At 45.0% G+C, this 17,976-nt stretch overlaps 2 protein-coding genes across 13 annotated transcripts in view; one reads left to right on the top strand and one right to left on the bottom strand.

Moving 5' to 3' along the window:
• Positions 1-1,774: 1,774 nt before the first annotated feature.
• Positions 1,775-12,493, top strand: RIOX2 (ribosomal oxygenase 2). Its single transcript, XM_074531672.1, has 10 exons — positions 1,775-1,930; positions 4,291-4,726; positions 5,780-5,899; positions 6,423-6,551; positions 7,297-7,400; positions 9,151-9,253; positions 9,522-9,687; positions 10,076-10,164; positions 11,234-11,344; positions 12,255-12,493. Exons 2-10 carry the CDS (start codon positions 4,295-4,297, stop codon positions 12,411-12,413), a joined length of 1,413 nt encoding a protein of 470 aa, XP_074387773.1. The 5' UTR covers positions 1,775-1,930; positions 4,291-4,294; the 3' UTR covers positions 12,414-12,493.
• Positions 10,785-17,976, bottom strand: part of LOC141726711 (uncharacterized) — a 31,726-nt gene continuing 24,534 nt past the window's right edge. For 6 of the 12 annotated variants that reach the window (XR_012577756.1, XM_074531703.1, XM_074531715.1 and 3 more), the window contains one exon: positions 12,389-15,946. The gene's annotated coding sequence lies outside the window, so the exon portion shown is untranslated. Of the gene's footprint in view, positions 11,171-12,388; positions 15,947-15,989; positions 16,233-17,976 lie in introns of those variants that run through there. The other 6 variants (XM_074531710.1, XM_074531751.1, XM_074531760.1 and 3 more) reach the window with 3 other exon arrangements.

The raw sequence follows: 17,976 nt of genomic DNA, 5'->3' as shown, positions 1-17,976 counted from the left end.
TGGAAAGCAGAGCCATACCAGGAATGACAGTGCTGGGAATGCAAAGCCAAAGGACACACAGGCTTTGGCAACAGTGAGAGCACAGCAGAGCTCCAGCTGAGCAGATGTGTAGTGTAGCTGTGTATAAAAATGCACCATCACAGCCTTGCTGCTGCACTGCCTGTGTGAGGCATCCTCACAGATGTTCTACATTGCCTCAGAAGATCCCATCTAGTTGCTCCAGATGTGTCTTCTAAACTTTTCACATGAACTAATATAACATCATTGTTTTCACATATTTATGTGCCCTACAAGAAGTATTTGTTGTGTAGCCAACAGTGAAGCCTCAGCCTCCAATGGAGAAAAGAGTCCAAATCAGTTCCCTTTTCTAAATTCCTTGCAGGATTTGCAGCAGCAGAAGCCGTGCAGCACAGCCCAAGCCCTGGGTAGGCTGCAGCAACCTGGTCCTGACATGGGGGTGTGGGGGAAAGGAGATTCCTGCCTGCTTTTACCTTCCAGGCACATCTGTACAGGCACAGAGAGCTGCAGGGCTTGCTTCAGGTGGAGAAAGCTGTTTTTCCTTTCAGCTGTGAATGAAACCAGTGGCCAGGGGTTCTCCCCACCCAGAGTACTGGGCAGGGACACCTTTCATTAAACCAGGATGCTCAGACCTGTCCCTGAACACTTCCAGGGATGGGATATCCACAGCTCCTCTGGACAACCTGGGCCAGGGCCTCGCCAGCCTCACAGTGAAGAATTTTTTTTCTAATATCCAATCTAATCCCCCTCTCTTTAAGTTTGAAGCCATTCCCCCTTGTCCTGTTCTTGTAAATGATGATGACATTTAACTGCACACTTTTACAGCAAAGCTTATAATATATATTATATTAATAATAGGGATGATATCAGGATAAATAATGCTTAAAAAATTCTATTGCTTGTATAAATAGTAAAAGGTAACAAACAGTATTTCAACAAATTATTTCTTGGCTAGAGGGCTGGCTAAGCTCCCATGACCCCGTGAGGTGTGTGTTAACTTGCTGACAGGTATGGAAATAAATACTTTCAATTTGTCTCTGCAGACCATTGTGGAAGTCTTTAAAAAGGTATTGACGAGTATTTCCCATTCCTGCTGGTGCTGCAGCCAGTCCCATGCGTGGGTTTTATATCCCACAACATTTACTGTGAGTTAAAGCACCACAGGCACGATGTAAATACACATTGGTGAGTGTTCATCCCGATGGCACTCAGGCAGTTATGCTGAGGGAACTTTGTGGAATTCTGGAGCAGAAATAACAGCTTGTCACCATTTCTGTCACCAGCTGAGGTGCAGGATGTGGCCTCACTGTTTTTAAACACCTGCAGCTTCACCCATCTGTAATAAGAAAACATCCTGTGGGTGTTAGCGTAGGTGATGCAAACTTTTAAGTCCGGACAACTTCATTCTTAAAGGTTTTATAGTTCTTCAAACTATCAGTACACAAGAATAAAGCTTTAGCAAAGCCTACCTAATATCTTTTCCCGATGTCATTAGCCAATGTAAACTAAACCATTAACAGGCCTCTTTGGTAAAGGTAATTAACAATACTTATGGAAATTTTCATGTGCTCGTTAAGGATTCTGAAGATTTCTTTGAGGGAGCTTCAGAGGGACTCTGGAGCAGGATTTTGGTCCAGGAAAAGATTGCACAGCTAAAGCCCAGACACTGTTGTGTGTACAAAACAAAATTTAATCCTATGAAAAACTCCAGCACAGACAGCGCGGCGTTCCCGTTGGAATACACCCAGGAATTACACTGGAGCTGCATTTCCTCCCGGCCGCCCGGAAGCGCCTCCTCCCGTGACACCCAGCGCAGCAGCGGCACATTCCTGCCCGGGGTGGGGGGACAGCCCGGCCCCATCCCGGTCCGACCCGATCCGATCCGAGCGATCCCCTCCCTCCCGCCCGCAGGGTGAGTGCGGGGCTGCGGCCGGGGCAGGGCAAGGAAGGGGAGGGATGGCGGCGGGGCTGCGTGTGTCCGGAGCTACCGCGTGTGCCCGGAGCCGCCGTGCCCGCCTCTATTCCCGCTGCTTCCCACGGAACGAGCCCCTTCTGCTGCTCGGATCCTGCCCCAGCCCTGCCGAGAGGGACCCGGCGGTGTGGGGAGGTGAAGAGCGGGCCCGCAGCCGGCCATGCGGAGCCTGCCCCGCATCGTGTCCCGGGCTGCACCCAAAGCAGCGTGGCCTGAGGGAGGGAAGGAGGGAGGGGATCCTGCCCCGTGAGACCCCAGCCAGAGGCTGCACCCAGCTCCGGGGTCCCCAGCACCGGGAGCTGTTGGAGCCGATATAGAGGGTGCCAACAAAATGATCGGAGAGCTGCAGCTCCTCTGCTGTGAACACAGGCTGGGCTGGTTCAGCATGGAGAAGGCTCTCCAGGGATAGTTTTGCAGCCTTTCAGTACTTCAATGCTGTAAGAGAGACAGAGAAAGGACTTTTTACCAGGGTCTGCAGCAGCAGGACAGGAGGGAATGGTTTTACATTGTGAGGGGGTAGGTTTTGATTAGATATAAGGGAGGATTTTTTCTGGTGAAGGTAGTGAGGCCCTGACACTTGTCCAGAGAAGCTGTGGCTGCCCCATCCCTGGAAGTGTTCAGTGTTAGGTTGAATAAGGCTTTGACCAAACAGATCGAGTGGGAGATGTCCCTGCCCATGGCAGGGGTTTGTGCCAGGTGATCTCTTCCAGCCCAAACCAATCCTGGGTTTGCAGTTGTAATAAATAACAAAGCATTACAGAGAAGCACATGGTGTAAATGAAGCAGAGTTCTATGAACAGTACCTATATGAATTTAACTTCATTGGATCAATCTGAGCAAGCTGAGAGGTTAAAATGATGACTTTAGGTCTGGAATTCAAACCCATCAATTCAGGGTTGGTTGCATTTGTGTTCCTGACATCTGGGGAGTACCAGTTTTAGATCCTAATGCCAGCAGCATCTTCAGATTTTGCTACCAACCAAGGACTAAGTTTCAGTCTTTAATTTTTTTAAGCATTTCTTTGTCTCATGTAGAACAATGGCTTTCTGCAGCTGGGAATGTCCATCCTGCTGGGAAGGTGGTGATGTGAATTCCCTCCTGCAGCACTGAGGAGAGCACAGGGACAGGCTGCTCCAGGAGCTGCTGATGGAGCATAGCCCAGGAGCTGGGGGATCTGCAGGGTGTCCTGCTGCACAGGAGAACTTCCTGCTGCTTGGAAATACCACCCACAGTTGGAGTTTGGGTTTCAGGATAAGGCAAAAGCATCTCAGTACATTGATACACTTGCTTTTGGGAGGAAAGGTGCCATTGTTACTTGGCAGTGAAAGCATCAGCATGTTCTCACTCCTGGCTTGGCTTCTCAGACTCGCCCAGATGTGCCCAGAGTCACTTTGGCTTTGGCTGCCAGGCTCTGGTGCTCCAGGGGTGGGGCTGGCTCATCCTCAGGATGCTTAGCTCAGCTCCCCAGGCTGCTGCTGCTGCTCTGGGGAGGAAATGCTGGAGCAGACTCCAGGCAAGTCTGTGTGCACATGGTTCAGACCTGCTGCTAACTCAGTTTGCGCCTTAACTTTCCTGAGAACTTGGCAGCTAAACCATTTGTGAATTGACTTTTTTATTATAGCATAATTCTACACAACATACTGTGGAAAAACAAAGTAAATGACTTAAAGCTTTAAAATTAAATATCTGTACTTGTATGAAAGAATTATTTTTATTCTACATAAACCACAAAGTTGGACAGCTTGGCAGAAATCAAAGCAGAATCTTGGCATTTTGGTTTTTTAAGTGGTACATTTTACAAGTTTTAAGCTTGTAGATTTAGTAAATACATAGCATCAGCAGAAAGGCTAAATGTTCCCTCTTTGGTAAACTGCTACTGTTGAAGGAAGTGTAATAAGAATACAAGTTTCTGATCCTGCCCCCTCTCTCCACCTTGCTCTGCATATTGCCACTCAATCTCTTAAAGCTGAGTTGATTTTTATTTTTTTAATAATTTGCAGCTCTTGCTACATGTCCCCTTGCCCACAGGTTCTTTGTGTGGGTGGGTTCCTGCATTGGTAATGATCCACTGGGTTCCATCACATGTTCTTTAGTACAAACCCAGCTGTGGGGTGTGAGCTCCTGTGAGTTCCCAGCAGAGCCCTTTGGAGTGTGCTGGGATTTGGGAGAGGGCTGGGAGCAGTTAGTGAGCTCCTGAACTGGGATATCCCCCTGGATGGGGCAAGGGCTGCTGCCCTGGGCCTGTGACCTCTTGAGGTTGTGTTTTGCTGATTGTCCTGGGTTTCTCTCCCCTTGGACAGGAAGATGCCCAAGAAGGGAGGGAAGATTGCAGACGTGGCAAAGCAAACACAGGCTCAGTGCAAAAAGCCCAGGTTGGACACAGCTGCTTCTCCATCAGTCCTGAGTTTTGAGAGCCCAGAGAGCCTCTTCAGGAGCCTGATCTCTCCCATTGAGGAAGAGGAGTTTTTCAGGGACTACTGGGAGCAGAAGCCACTGCTTGTTCAGAGGAATGATGTGCTGGTGGCTGCTTACTACCAGTCCCTGTTCCAGCTGTGCCAGCTGCAGGAGCTGTGCAGCCAGGGCCTGCACTACGGGCGAGACGTCAATGTCTGCAAGTGTGTCAGTGGGAAAAAGAAGGTTTTGAATAAAGAAGGCCGAGTGAATTACATGCAGCTCAAGAAGGATTTTGAGCAGAAGAAGGCAACAATACAGTTTCATCAACCTCAGAGATTTAAGGTGGGATTGTTTCATTGTAATTAATGCTTGCTTTATAATGTGGTGTGGCTTTTGCTGAGTGGCACTAGACATGGCTTCATATCTGCCCCAGGGGAGGTTGGCATTGGTGACCTGCTGGAATCTTTACATGAACTGTATTGAAACACAGTTTATATTTCTGCACTGCCATCATGTTTCAGTGCTCTGCAGTAACAAAGTCTGATTCATGCTATAATGATTCTCTGTAATATTAAGTGTGCTTTTTAAATGCATATATGATCATTAGGCATTTGTGCTTAAATTATCTCTTTTTCCCCCACTTTTTCTTGTGCAAACAGGGGTTTTGTACCACTTCCCCTTAATCAAGGATGAGGTTTGAAACCATGTCAGGTATTTCCAGGACACTGCACCATTCCTGCCAGTGGATTAGCATTGAATTGCACCATGGAAGTGACCACCCCATTTTAGCTGAGTGTCCTCAGTCTTTGTGCATGAGAGGAGACAGTGGTGCTGCACTGTTGTAAAGGACTTGGATACTTGTAGGTGCTTTGATTTAGGCAGTCCTTCTTTGTCCCAAGGTGTCAGCACAGTCCAAGGCCCAAACAAGGACCCAAATACCCAGCTGAGTCCCACTGTGGTGTCACTGACTGATCTCAGTTGTTGGCATCTCCTGATGCTTCCCTGTCACATGTTGGGTATGAATGAGTAAAGCTTGTGCTTGAGCACAAACAGTTGGAGTCACTTGTAAAATGTGTGTAACCTTTGTGTTATTCTCTGTTTGATGAGATGAGGGTGGTTTAGTCTGTTTAGCCTCATTTTTGCCTTGTTTTGCAGCCTGAAGTTGGTACAGGGAAGAGAGCAAACATCAGTGTTCTGTTGAGGCACCAGAGTTTTTGGCTTACCCATTACTTTCATGGCAGATCTCCTTTGCTAGTGCAGTGCTTGCCTTGAGGAGAAGCTGCTTCTCAGCTGTGTGTTGCTGTGGGGATGTCACCATTCTTCCCCTGATGGCAGCCAGGCTTGGCTGAGCTCTTCAGTACTAACAGCATCTTTTTTAAATTTTTTTTTTAATAGGAGGAGCTGTGGAAGATTCAGGAGAAGCTGGAGTGTTACTTTGGGTCTCTGGTGGGCTCCAATGTTTACATCACTCCCCAGGGGTCTCAGGGCCTTCCCCCTCACTACGATGATGTTGAGGTAGGACAGCACCCCCTTGTCTGTGGGACCCTTTGTGGGCTCCTCTGTGTGTGTTTCCACCTCTGCCCCTCAATAAACATTCCAGAAAGAGTTCTGGTTTTCCACTGAAAACTTGTAAATAACTACAAGTGTTTCCTGATATATTTTTGTACTAATAGTAATGGCTAAGTTTAAGTGACTGGAGAGGAACAGGGGTTTTAAAATTCAGGATAAAACAGATCACACTTCACAACTCTCTGTTGTCTCTAAATAGAGTACAAGAATTTAGTTCAAATGTAAATTTGTGCATTTAGATATCGACAAGATGATGTGAAAGGAATTGTATTTGCTGTGCTGTGGAGTAGCTGAGGACAGGGAAGGGAAAATCTGTATTTGTCAGAAAAGCAACCTCTGCCAGTATTTCTGTCTCTGGTGCTGGCTTGGTTCCTCAGAGGATAAATTAAAATACCCGATGTGCTGGATGTGTGAAGGGCAGCAGGGCTTCCTTAGGCCCCCAAAAGTTTGGATTGATGGTCTTTTGCAGGTGTTCATCCTCCAGCTGGAAGGAGAGAAACACTGGAGGCTCTACAAACCAACGGTGCCTTTGGCTCGGGAGTACAACGTTGAGCCAGAGGACAGGATTGGGAGTCCCACACATGAATTCACATTAAAGGTATTGTAATCTAACTGCTTCAGGTGGGCTGGGATGTGGTAGCAAGAAAAGTAATCATGCTTGGTAGGCTCTTAGAAGTAGCTGATGTGACCAAGTTTAAGGACCATAAAGTTAAAATGGAATCAGATTTCATCACTGTTGCTTTATGACCCTTCTCTTTGTGCTGGTGTTTATAGGACAAGCCATGAGTAAACTGATTTTTCCTTTGTGGAGGCAATTTCTTGTGCTTTGCACTTCTTTCTTGTCTCAACTTTCCCAATCTCTACTGTTCTCTGTGGAGATATTTAATTTACATAGGTGAGAAGATAGGGGAGGAGAAAGGTTCTATTTGGTTTTTAAGTGTTTTAACTAAAATTTTCAGACTATTTGACTTTTTTTGTGAAACACTGACCTTTTCTTTTTGATATGACCTGACCAAATTCCCAGGGCGCTGAATTACCAGCAGATTCATCTCAGCTGATTCTTTGTCCCCTCAGCAGGACTGTGCATGTTCTAGCATGCTAAAAGCTCGTGTTTGCAGACAGGTGTAGAGCAAATATTGACAGTAGGTTGGAAAATCTGAGGTGTTGGACTTCAGGCTTAGACTGCTTTATATTATTAAAGTGTACATTGGAGAATTGCTCAGTTTTGTGATTTTTAAGGAATATATATTGTCAGTCTGTCTGCTCAGAGTTATTTTCTGTGGACTACAGTAAGGTTTGTCCAAGTGGCCTAAATGTATCAATTCTCTTTGATTTTCCTGCAGCCAGGTGACTTGCTGTACTTCCCAAGAGGGACTATTCACCAGGCTGACACTCCTCAGGGGATCTCCCATTCAACACACGTGACCATCAGCACCTACCAAAACAAGTAATTCCTCTTTATTTCTTCCTTTGCATGGCTTTCCTCTGCCAGGTCATGTCTGTGAGTAGTACAGACCTGAAGCTGGTATTTCAAAGAAGTGATGTCCTGTTTCTTAAAAAAAAATAACCTTGTAATGAGCTCTGCTTGGGTCTTTCCTTTGTTCATCCCATTCAGGCCTTGTGTGGTTTGTTTTCCTGTGGGTACCACAGGGATAGGGCTGTGCCAGCTTCCCCCATGGAATATAGGGAGATACTATTACATAGGAGCCCTGCTGTTAGGGACAGAACAAGTGTTGAGGTAGCAGTAATTGAAGTTTTGGGGTTTGGGAGAAGAAGGGGAGTGAGACCATTATTGTTTGAAGCAGCCTCTTTGCCAGGTTTTCATGCAGCAAGCTTGATTGCTTTTTAATTGCTGTATTTATTATTTACCAGCTGGAGACTTTAATGTGGAAGATAATGTTACATCTGCAAACTTACTGTTGTCTTTTAAAAAAACCCTTACCAGTGGTTGAAGTTGCTGTTCATTTTATAATCCAGATAAAGAGCCATGAGTTATTCCTTTAATCAGATTTATTTCTGTATTTGATGGTCACCCACACCTCTTCAGACAAATTCTTCCTTGCAAATATTCTCTGCTGATCTGTGTTTTTCATTTTCTACCCCATGCATGAGAGTCAGATTTCTTTTGACACGGGTCAGGTCTTTGTCCTTCCAGTGAAACATTATTATCACACAGGGGAAAATGCTGTTATTGCCACCTTATCAGCTCTCAGGTGCTGGGCTTGGAGTTATTGGCCTGACTTAGGAATTGGGAAGGATTTCTGTGAGCTGCAGAACAGGGCAGAAAAGTCTGGGCATATTTTAGGTGAGAGGAATCTCTGACCACCAGCTGTGCTGCTGTGGAAGCCCAGGGTGTCAGTGCTGCTGCTCCTCCTTCCTGTGGCACAGCAGGGTTTGTCCAGCTGGATCTGTAGGGATTTATTGGGTGCTGGGAAGGAAAGGATTCAGCTCCTTGTCCTGGGATTGCTGGAGATTTGAGGAGTCAGTGCAGTTTCTCCATGGCTGCACCAGCCCAGGGCCAGTCCAGTGCGTGACTTGTCAGGAGCACATTCCCTGGGGATGTCTGCCAGGGCTGAGCAGAGAGCAGCAAAAACTTCAAAACTGCTCTTCTTGCCAAGGTAAAAAGTGGAATCATCATCCATTAAGGTTATTGGCAGTGAAGTGTAAGAGCTTTCCTCTGGCCCTGCTGTCAGCAAGTGTAGGTAAAATAAGCAGCAGTCCTGGTGGTTTGATTTGGCTTGTAGATGGAAGTATGATGTGGAAACATTTCCTTGGAAAATTGAAGAGAATTTGAAAATAGCTGTGGAGGTGGCACTTGCAGGTATTTTTAGGCACCAAGACAAAAGGGACATCTCTGTGTAAGCAGATTTTGTCTGGACCAGATCCCAGCAGGCAGAGAGGTGTGCACGTGTGGGATAAGCAGGGCAGTTTGGAAAAGCAGTGAATAGCTGAAGACATTTGGAAATTGGGGGCAAAAGAACCACTAAGAAGTAAAGGTCCTATTCCTTTTATTGGCCAGAGTTCTTTCTTCCCACTGGGTGGCAGACAATGAATCATTTGAGTGGACATGATAAAAAAAATCAGGAGACTTTAATAATTGTTCAATGTATTAACACTAGTTAGGAACAAAAAGTAGGATGTGTGTTTTGTTTCAGTGAACTATTTCAGTAATGTTTTTTCTTCTTCCTGTCCTTCAGCTCTTGGGGAGATTTCTTACTGGATGCAATTCCTGGCCTGGTGTTTGATACAGCAAAAGAGGACGTGGCACTGAGGACAAGCATTCCAAGGCAACTGCTCATGGTTAGTGTGGGTGGGACTCAGGGAATAATGCTGCATCCAGGTGATCTGTCAGGCCAAGCTTCTCAATCTTGAAGTCACCGAATTGTTGTGGAACTTCCTTATGGTGGTCCTGTCCTGCTGCTTCAGCTTTGATATATGAACAGCTCATGGGGAAGGTGTAAAAGAAACAAAACTTGGTTTGGGACTGAGCAAAGATAAGAGAGAAGTGTCCAGATTTTCACTGCTTTAGGCCTGGTGTGTTCAGCTCGAATCCTTTGTGGATGTTCAGCAGGTGAACACAGCTGAGTGCACCAAAAAGCTGAGCAGCCTCCTGAGGAGGCTTGCAGACAGCCTGGAGAGCTGCAGGGAGCTGAGGTCGTCCGACATGAAGAAGGATTTCATCACGCACCGCTTGCCGCCGTGCCTGGGATCTGACTCTGATCCTTTCACTCCAGGTAGAGTTTGAGCTTCCCAAAGCTGATGTGATGCTGGTGCCTGAGTCTGCCTCTTAAAACTTGGAGCATTTCCTGGCAGGCCAAGATCACAGTCTGGGCCCAGCTTTGTGTGGTGCTTGGCTCTGTGTGTGTTTGCACACCTCTCTTGGTCAATTCCCAGTGTCTGGTAGGAGAGATGACCTGTTTCCCTTAGATTGAAATAAAGGTTCTCCTAGAATTAAAAAATCTTTCTCATTTCTCTTTCCAACACAAGTTTGAGAACTTGTGGCCGTGGAAACACAGGTTAACCACAAAATCTTGCTATGATAGAATGGGTAGTGCACAGGGGGCTCAATTTGTATCATGTCTGGTTTTCTTCCTTTTCTAAGGGAGAATTTATTGTTTTTAGGTGGGAAATTGCCAAAAATAGATAGCAAAATCAGGCTGCAGTTTAGAGACCATGCTATCATCACTGTGGAACCAGATCAAGAGAATGCTGTAAGTATGAGGAGCCCCCCTTGTATGCCTGGGGTGGGGAGTGGGGGGCATTGAATTGTTGCTCTGTTGTGCTAAAAGGATTGTGCAGTTCTGGATCCTGCATCCCTTTGTTGCTGTTAGGAGATCCTGGGGCTGTTTGCTGAGCACATTCCAGCCTTCTGGAGGGAGGCACAGGATTATATAGTCTGTGATTCTCAATCACGTGGGCTAGGTCATTACAGCAGCTCAAATGGCCTCTATAGCTCTGGATAATAGATTTAAAAAATTGTATTTTAAAACATGAAGAAGTTATAAAATTAGGGTTCCTGAAGAGAGGGAATTGTCTTGGTTACATTTAGTCTTCACTACTGAGTTATGTCTGTACCTAGAGGGTGACAGTGGCACTTATTAAATGTTCCACGACATAGATACTGGCATTTTGCATCATTCTGTGTTTACTCTGCTGCTTAACTGTGAGGGTTTATTAGTATGAAATTATAGAAGTGGTTTTTTGTCATCTTAATTTAAAAAAATTGGGGAGGGGGAACACACACAGGATGAGTTATCTTGTAAAAGTTTTTTGGGTTTTTTTGTGCTTGCTTTTTTTGTTTGTTTTCTTTATGAGTGGAGTGTGTCCCTTCAAGAAAAACCTACCAGAACTTTTTCATTTTTCTCCTCCATTTTATTTATGTTCACATTGCTGTTAGACTGTGTAGAGTTTGGAAACTTTTTTTCCAATTTTATTGCACAGCCTTGACCAAGGATTGATAATGGCCATGTGATATTTAAGAGACAGATCAGACTAGAGATTTATTGATGCATACCTGTTCATTAAGACTTTTCAGGAGAGGTGCTTTGAATGGCATTTTTTCTACACAGCATCAGTCCATCAGGCAGAAGGTTGTAAATAAATTTTCAGAGGTGTTTTGGAGAGTCCCTTCTTGCTTTGGGAGGTGGCTCTTGGGTCATTCAGTTGAGAAGGTGACTTGCTTTCCTTGCTGTAGCAGTGGCCTCTGGAATGAAGGAGCTGGCATGGAGTGAGGTGAGTGTGAGGAGCACCTGTGACCATTTTCCTCCTGCTGTCTTTTAGGATGAAATTCGGAGGGACATGGTTTATGTGTATCATTCCTTAAAGAACAGGAGAGAAACTCACATGATGGGGACAGAGGATGACACTGCCAGTGAGGATGGCCTGGCACAGGTTTGTTCCTGCAAACACACCCCAAAATTTATCTTGCCACTGTGGGTTTGGCTGTGTTCTTCAGCACCCAGAGATTTTCAGCCCATTCCCAGAGTACTGGGATGAGCTGAAACTGCAACCCAGACAGTGAATAGTAGAACTAAGTAATGTGATCTCATGCTTAATTAAACATTTCAGATGCTAATGGGATATCTTGTGCATGCCCTGTGGCCCAGTTAGCAAAGCTGCTGGAGCAACTAAAAACTTCTCTTACTCGTGTGTCCTTCAGCAGGTCCTGTTGGAGGCTGCTGCAGATGTAGCCCACATTCCATGGGGATCACTGCACCTCATTTCTGTCACCTTAAACCTGTGTCAGCTCCTGTATCCCCTGGAACACCCTGTGTAGGGCTGCTCACTTCAGCCAGGGGCAGGTCAGCACTGGAGTGAAGAACTCACTCTTCTGAAATGTAATTCAGCTCTGCACAACTCCAGCAAAGAGGCAGAGCAGAGCACAGCCTGGCCTTGGCTTGCTGCAAGGCTGTTATTTTCCTTTTGAGGTAAATCTCACTGCTCCTTTAGAGCTGAGGCTGGACACTGGTACCTGGGCTGCACATAGATATCCCAGGACCTTCCTTCCTGCCCTTAAAAAAGAGAAGAGGGTAAATTTAATTTTTTTTTCCTTCTGTGTGGAAACCACAGGAAGATATCACAGGTGCCATAAATATCCCTACCTTGTAAAATGTGCTATGGCATGGAAGGGGAACCTCTAAGTAAAATAGCTCTGGATAAAACTCTTCTCTTTTGGGGGCTGCTGCCATGCACAGGAGTGTGCTGTGGGAATTGAGCACGTTCCTGCTGCTCCCTCCCTTGGTGTATAACGAAGTCACTGCACTTTGCTGAGGGGTTTTTTCTGTCTCTTTCTCCCCTGCAGACTCACGGGCTGCGGTTCCCTCTGTCACACTTGGAGGCACTGAAGCAGATCTGGAGCAGCAGCACTGTTGCTGTTAAAGAGCTTAACCTTACCTCAGATGCAGAGAAAGAAAACCTTGCCTTGTCACTCTGGACTGAATGTCTGATTGAAGTTCTTTGATGCTTTTGTGAATTAGCTGCTCCTGGCTATTAGGCATCTCTTGAGACCAAGAGATTATTAAATTAGTTTTTTTTAATCCATCCAGCCTCTGGTTTGTAGTGCTAACAGAGCATTGCAATATCTTGGCTGCTTTCTGGTGCCAAACGTTACCTGGGAAACTGGGCATGGGGAAAAACAGGTAAGTGAGCCACAGCTGCAGGTGTGTGGCTGGATGAAGTCACTCCTCAGTACCCCCAGTGCTGTGGTGTCCCCTTCCCCCTGGAGAGCTGCTGGGATGTGGAGGACATCTAAAGTTATACATGGAACAGGCTCCAAAACCTTGGCAGCAGGACGGGGGTCCCTGTGCCACCCCACGGGTCCCAGAGAGAAGCTGCTCCTGTGGCCGAGGAACAGCGGGAAAACTGAACAGTCCTGAGGGAAACTGATGGAAAAACAACTTTGGTTTGGCTTTGGACTTGACATTTTCCCCTGGCCCCCACCTGATCTGGGTGTTTTGCCTTAGGGAATAGAAGACAGAAGGGGGAATGAGGAAACAGATAATTTGTTACCCCAAAAGGGACGAGCTTATTTCTGTTAATTCCTGCAACACCTGGAATGATTTGGGTCTCGGAAGCACCTGGGAGCCGCCCTTTGAATCCTGGGTGGGACCATGGTTATAAAAGGAGGAAAGGATGGAGGCAGGGGGGGTTCGGGGGGGAGAGGAGCAGCGCTGCCTTGGGGATTTGCATCTGGAAGCGGCCACCGGTTTCCTGCTGGGAATCCTGGAAAGAGAACTCGGTGAGAAATGCGAATGCTGCAGCTGGAGCGCTGAGAGGGGAGAGTCTGCAGGGAATGTGTCTGGTGAGTCTCCTCATGCCCCATATCTGATGCTGGGCTGGCACCAGGGCACCTCATTCCCATTGAAACTCTCTGGAAATGCACTTAAATTACAAACTGGACTGCAGAAGGCACGTGGGAAGCTTTGTGTCCCTAAGGGAATGCTCTAGGGATGTGCAGCCTCTGACCTGCACAAATAACTCCTGCTCCCGCAGAAACCTGCTGGCTCTAGGGCAGGAGTGGCAGCAAAGTGGCAGCTCCAGTGCCACCCCAATAAATGACTGTCCTTGGGGCTCTCGGGGCCGGGAGGGAATGCTGTCCCTGCCCCTGGGGGAAAGCAGGAGCAGGATCAGCGCTGCAGCTGGGTCTGTTCCTGCTCTCTGTCTCCAGGGTGCCCTGGAGGGCTCTGGCTCGCGATAATCTGTGTGTGAGAGCTTCCCGTGCCTGTGCCCAACCCCTCTGGGGACAGAACGTGCCCCAAAGCTCCATTAACCCTTTCCCTGTGTGTGAGAGCTTCCCGTGCCTGTGCCCAACCCCTCTGGGACAGAATGTGCCCCAAAGCTCCATTAACCCTTTCTGTGTGTGTGAGAGCTTCCCGTGCCTGTGCCAAACCCCTCTGGGACAGAATGTGCCCAAAAGCTCCATTAACCCTTTCCCTTCTGCTGGCAGGGCAGCGTGTAAGCCCAGGCCATCCTCCCTGGAGCAGGGATTCAGCCATCAGAGCAGGTGAGGATGGATCTCTGTGCTTGGCAATTGCTCTGCTGGTTTAATGTCACACTGCAGTGCCCTCCAGCCCCTGTGCCCTGCAGCAGCACCCACAGCCCCTGGGCTGGGCAGGGAACAGCTCTGGGAGGGAAATGGATGTGTAGGAAATTTCCAGAGTTTGACAGAAGGCTCACATAGTGTGGATCTGTATGGAAATTCTGAGATAAGAAATGCTGACTTAGAAATGGCACGGAATAGGACAGGCATTGCTGAGAGAGAACTGAAGCTAGAAACAAGTTTTAAAGGATGACTTTGTAAATAAGACTGGATACCTTAGAGAAATAGAACTATGAAAGATGCATTGTAATAAGATTCACAGGGGGTAATTTTAGATGATTGGCTTTAAGGCATTTACAGCATGGTGTGGCAGAAGCTGATAGGCCAAGAAACACTTACAGTGTATTGGAATTAGGAAATAGTTGGCTGCTGATTGTGATGGGTGAATTATAACATCTGTATTGTCTCACCCTTCACATGAGACTGAACATGGAATCCAAGTTTTTAAAATGCCTCTCAGCTGCCCCATGTCTGGGTCAGAAAGGAGCATAATCTGATAAACTGGTGCTTTGAGTGAGGAAGATTTAACAGATTCCTTCCAACCTTCTCTGGGGTTTTTGTGCCAAAGGGGCTCTGACCCCAGAGCCACACAGGGTGTGCCTGCATCAATGTCAGTGACATTTGCCAAGTGTGACAGGACAGCAGAAACATCCTGGGATTGTTGGGCCAGAGATGGAACATGGAGGTGTCTGTGCTAGCAGGGTGTGAGTGCTGCCAGCCTGGGCTGTGGTGCCTCTGTCCCTCAGCAGCCAGGGCAGGGAGGGAAGTGCAGGTGAGGCAATTTTGGCTGTTTCAGACTGCTTGGTGCAGACCTGGCAGCACTGGAAGAACAGCTTTCCTCCTCCTTTCTGTCCATCCCTGAGCAGAACATTGAGATGCTGCTGCACTGAGCCCTCTCTTTTGTGGGTGTTGTTTGGTTGGTTTGTTTGGGGTTTTTCTGTTTTTAATGTATTTCTAAGTGGTGCAGTGAGGAGCAAGGTGCTGGTTACATGATTTCTGACTGACACATCACAAAATGGGCACAGGTGAGTGCATGTGCTTCCTGGCACATCCAGTGTGCCATCCTGAGTGAGGATTTCCAGCCCCAGCTGCCCGTGGCACAGCTCCTCACTGCTCAGTCACTGTGAACAGCTCCCTCCTTTCCTGGGCATCCCTGCAGTGGGAGCAGAGTCCCCTGACCCTGCAGGAATTCCCTGCTCCTCTGGAGAGGGGTGAGACCAAAGCTTGGGGGCAAAGGACAACAACCAAAGCAGGGCCATTGTGGCCCTCATGCATCCAGGACAGCGTGTTTGCCTTGTTCCCAGCACTGGTGAATCTAAACAAGATTGCCTGTTCTTCACTTCTCCAGCTCTCCCCCACACCTGGCTCTGCAGCTGTAGCTCACCCTGCCCTGGCTGTGGCTGATAAAATATCATTTTTGTAGCAGCAATCCATTCTTTTAAAGAGCACAGAGTGTACAGTGCAGCAGAGACTTTGGGAAATCCATCCAAATAAGGGACTCTGCCTTCCTGCTGTTCCTGTAGCTCTCCTTCCTGCTTTCACCTGGGCTGGCAGGATGGGCAGGGCCCATATTTATCATATGAAAGTGCTGTTACTGAATTTGTCCAGAAGTTGTGATTACAGACATTCATTTTCTGACAGAAAGCATTTTCCCTTTCCCCTGCTGTTCCCAGGTGCTGCCCAGGCTGTCTCTCTGTGCTCCCAGAGGAAGGGCAGCCCCTGGCTGGCCTGCCCAGCCCAGCTGGATGGGACAGGGCTGTGTGGGCTGGCAGGGCAGGGACAGCTGGCTGTGCTCTGGAGTGCCTTGGGACCTTCCCCTGGCAGCTTTGGCGGGGTTTCTCTCTGGGATTGCTTGTGAGGCACCATCCCTTTGTACAGAGCCCAGTGCTGAAGGACTGACAAGGGAGATAAAAATTGTTCTGTTAAATGAGGCAAAGAATGCAATAAGAAAAATGAGCTTCCTTTTAATATGTCTGAAATAGTTGGGAATAGAAATGCTGGAAAAGGGCACTGTTATGTCTGAATTGGTGTCACCTCTCATGGATAAAACCCCACAGTGAGCCAGCAGAGCACAAGTGTGAAAGCTGGATCCTTTGACTTCCACAGTGCAATAATTTTCTTCTCCTCCTCTCTTTCAGGCCAGCAAGAATCCCCAAACTCCTCCCAGCTTCACATTTTCATCTGAGAAATAAACTACTGATGCATCTTGGTTTATAAAATAGCATGGAGATTTGTGAGATACTTATTTAAGATATTATAATTATTTTTGTTATAAGTATGGAGAAATATTAGATTAAAATAATGTATGCAGTAAAGAAAAAATAATTAGGAATTATTTAGATTATATATAATTAGTAACATGTGAAATGATATATTTATTAAGTATTAAAATATTGTATATTATTTTAGAGTTTGTAACCGTTGATAAATTTTAAATTAGTGGAAGGTTCCATAATTGTTAAAAATAGGTTTAGTTGTTATATTGAAAAAGTCAGTGTGTTAAGTTAAAATTATTTGTATTTTATTTTGTATGTAGCAAATAGTTTTTTCACTGGACCTAGGGTTTGATTATAGTTTACATTGTAATTGGTGGATGTTACTTACTACATTTTTATATAAGGTTTTTAAAAATAGTAGTTATGAGTAAAAATTTTAGGATTAGAGATGAATTAAATTATTTAATAGTTGTTTTTTTAAAAGTATTTTTAGAACATATATGTTTTGAATATAGTAAACTTATTTTTTAAAGACTTGAAAGTGGTTACAGACAGGATTGTGAATTTGGATTTGGATACAGAGAGTGTGAGGGGGCAGGAAATGTAGCTGTAGGAGAGGCTGAATACTTAGTATGAAACTTAGAAAAATAAATTATTGTTGTAGTTGGATTTTTTATAGAAGTGTTTTTGTAATAATAATAACTGAGGAAAGTGAGAGGATTAATAGTTTGGAGGAGGTTTTTAATGAAGCTTTTTGTTAAATTTGAAAAATATATAAAATTATGAGATAATATTAGGTTAAATGACAGAGTTAGTGTAGAGATTAGTTAGGGAGTTAACTTGGTTTCAGAGATGTATAAGTGGTTAGAGAATAAACGTGAGATTTTGAAATGATGTGGTTTTGGTAATTACATAAAGAGATGGTAAAGTATGTGAAAGTCAGTTGTAAATATTACAATAAAATTTTATAAATTATGTTTATTATAAAATTAATAATTTTCTATAATTAGCCTATTAGTACTAAGTGTTTGGAGAACCTAAGGTAACTTTCTAAAAATATTTATGTATTACGGAAATAGAGTAAAAATTTTAAAATAGTATGATATTAATAGTAATTGCTATTTTTTTGGTGGTATTTACAAAAGATAAAAACTAGAGATTGTAATGAAGAATAGATTTTTTTATTAAATGGATGATGTAATCAACTGTATTTTTTTACTTATGAGTAGGTGTTTGTTAGAGTTTTATTGTAGTTGTTTTAATTTGAGTTGTTTTACTTTTTTAAGAAAATTAACTATATACTTGATAGTTTAGATAAATTATTTTTTAAAAAATTTAGGATAAGTTTCAATAAATAAGATTTAGAATTAATTAATTCTGATAGTAAGGAATAATAAACCAATTTTATTAGACCATTACAGTGATAAAATGAAATTTAAGACTATTTAGACTTAAACATAGTGAAATTTAATTTTGTTTCATTTTATTAATACTTGAATTATTGAAGGTTGTTATTTATAAATATTGAAGTTTTGAAAGTGTTTTGGAGAAACCTTAGATTGTTGGGTTACTATTACTACCTGTATCCTTACATGGTGGTTTTATTTATTGGGAGCTATGTTTCTTGGTAAAGATTTTTATTTATGTTCTATTTAGAATGGTACTAATTTGTATAGTGGGCTTTTTTTGTATTTAGGATATTGATTAGA

The sequence above is a fragment of the Zonotrichia albicollis genome, chromosome 2 (assembly GCF_047830755.1).
Source record: "Zonotrichia albicollis isolate bZonAlb1 chromosome 2, bZonAlb1.hap1, whole genome shotgun sequence".
In the NCBI taxonomy this organism is placed as follows: Eukaryota; Metazoa; Chordata; class Aves; order Passeriformes; family Passerellidae; genus Zonotrichia; species Zonotrichia albicollis.
This window is presented reverse-complemented; position numbering and strand designations above follow the sequence as displayed.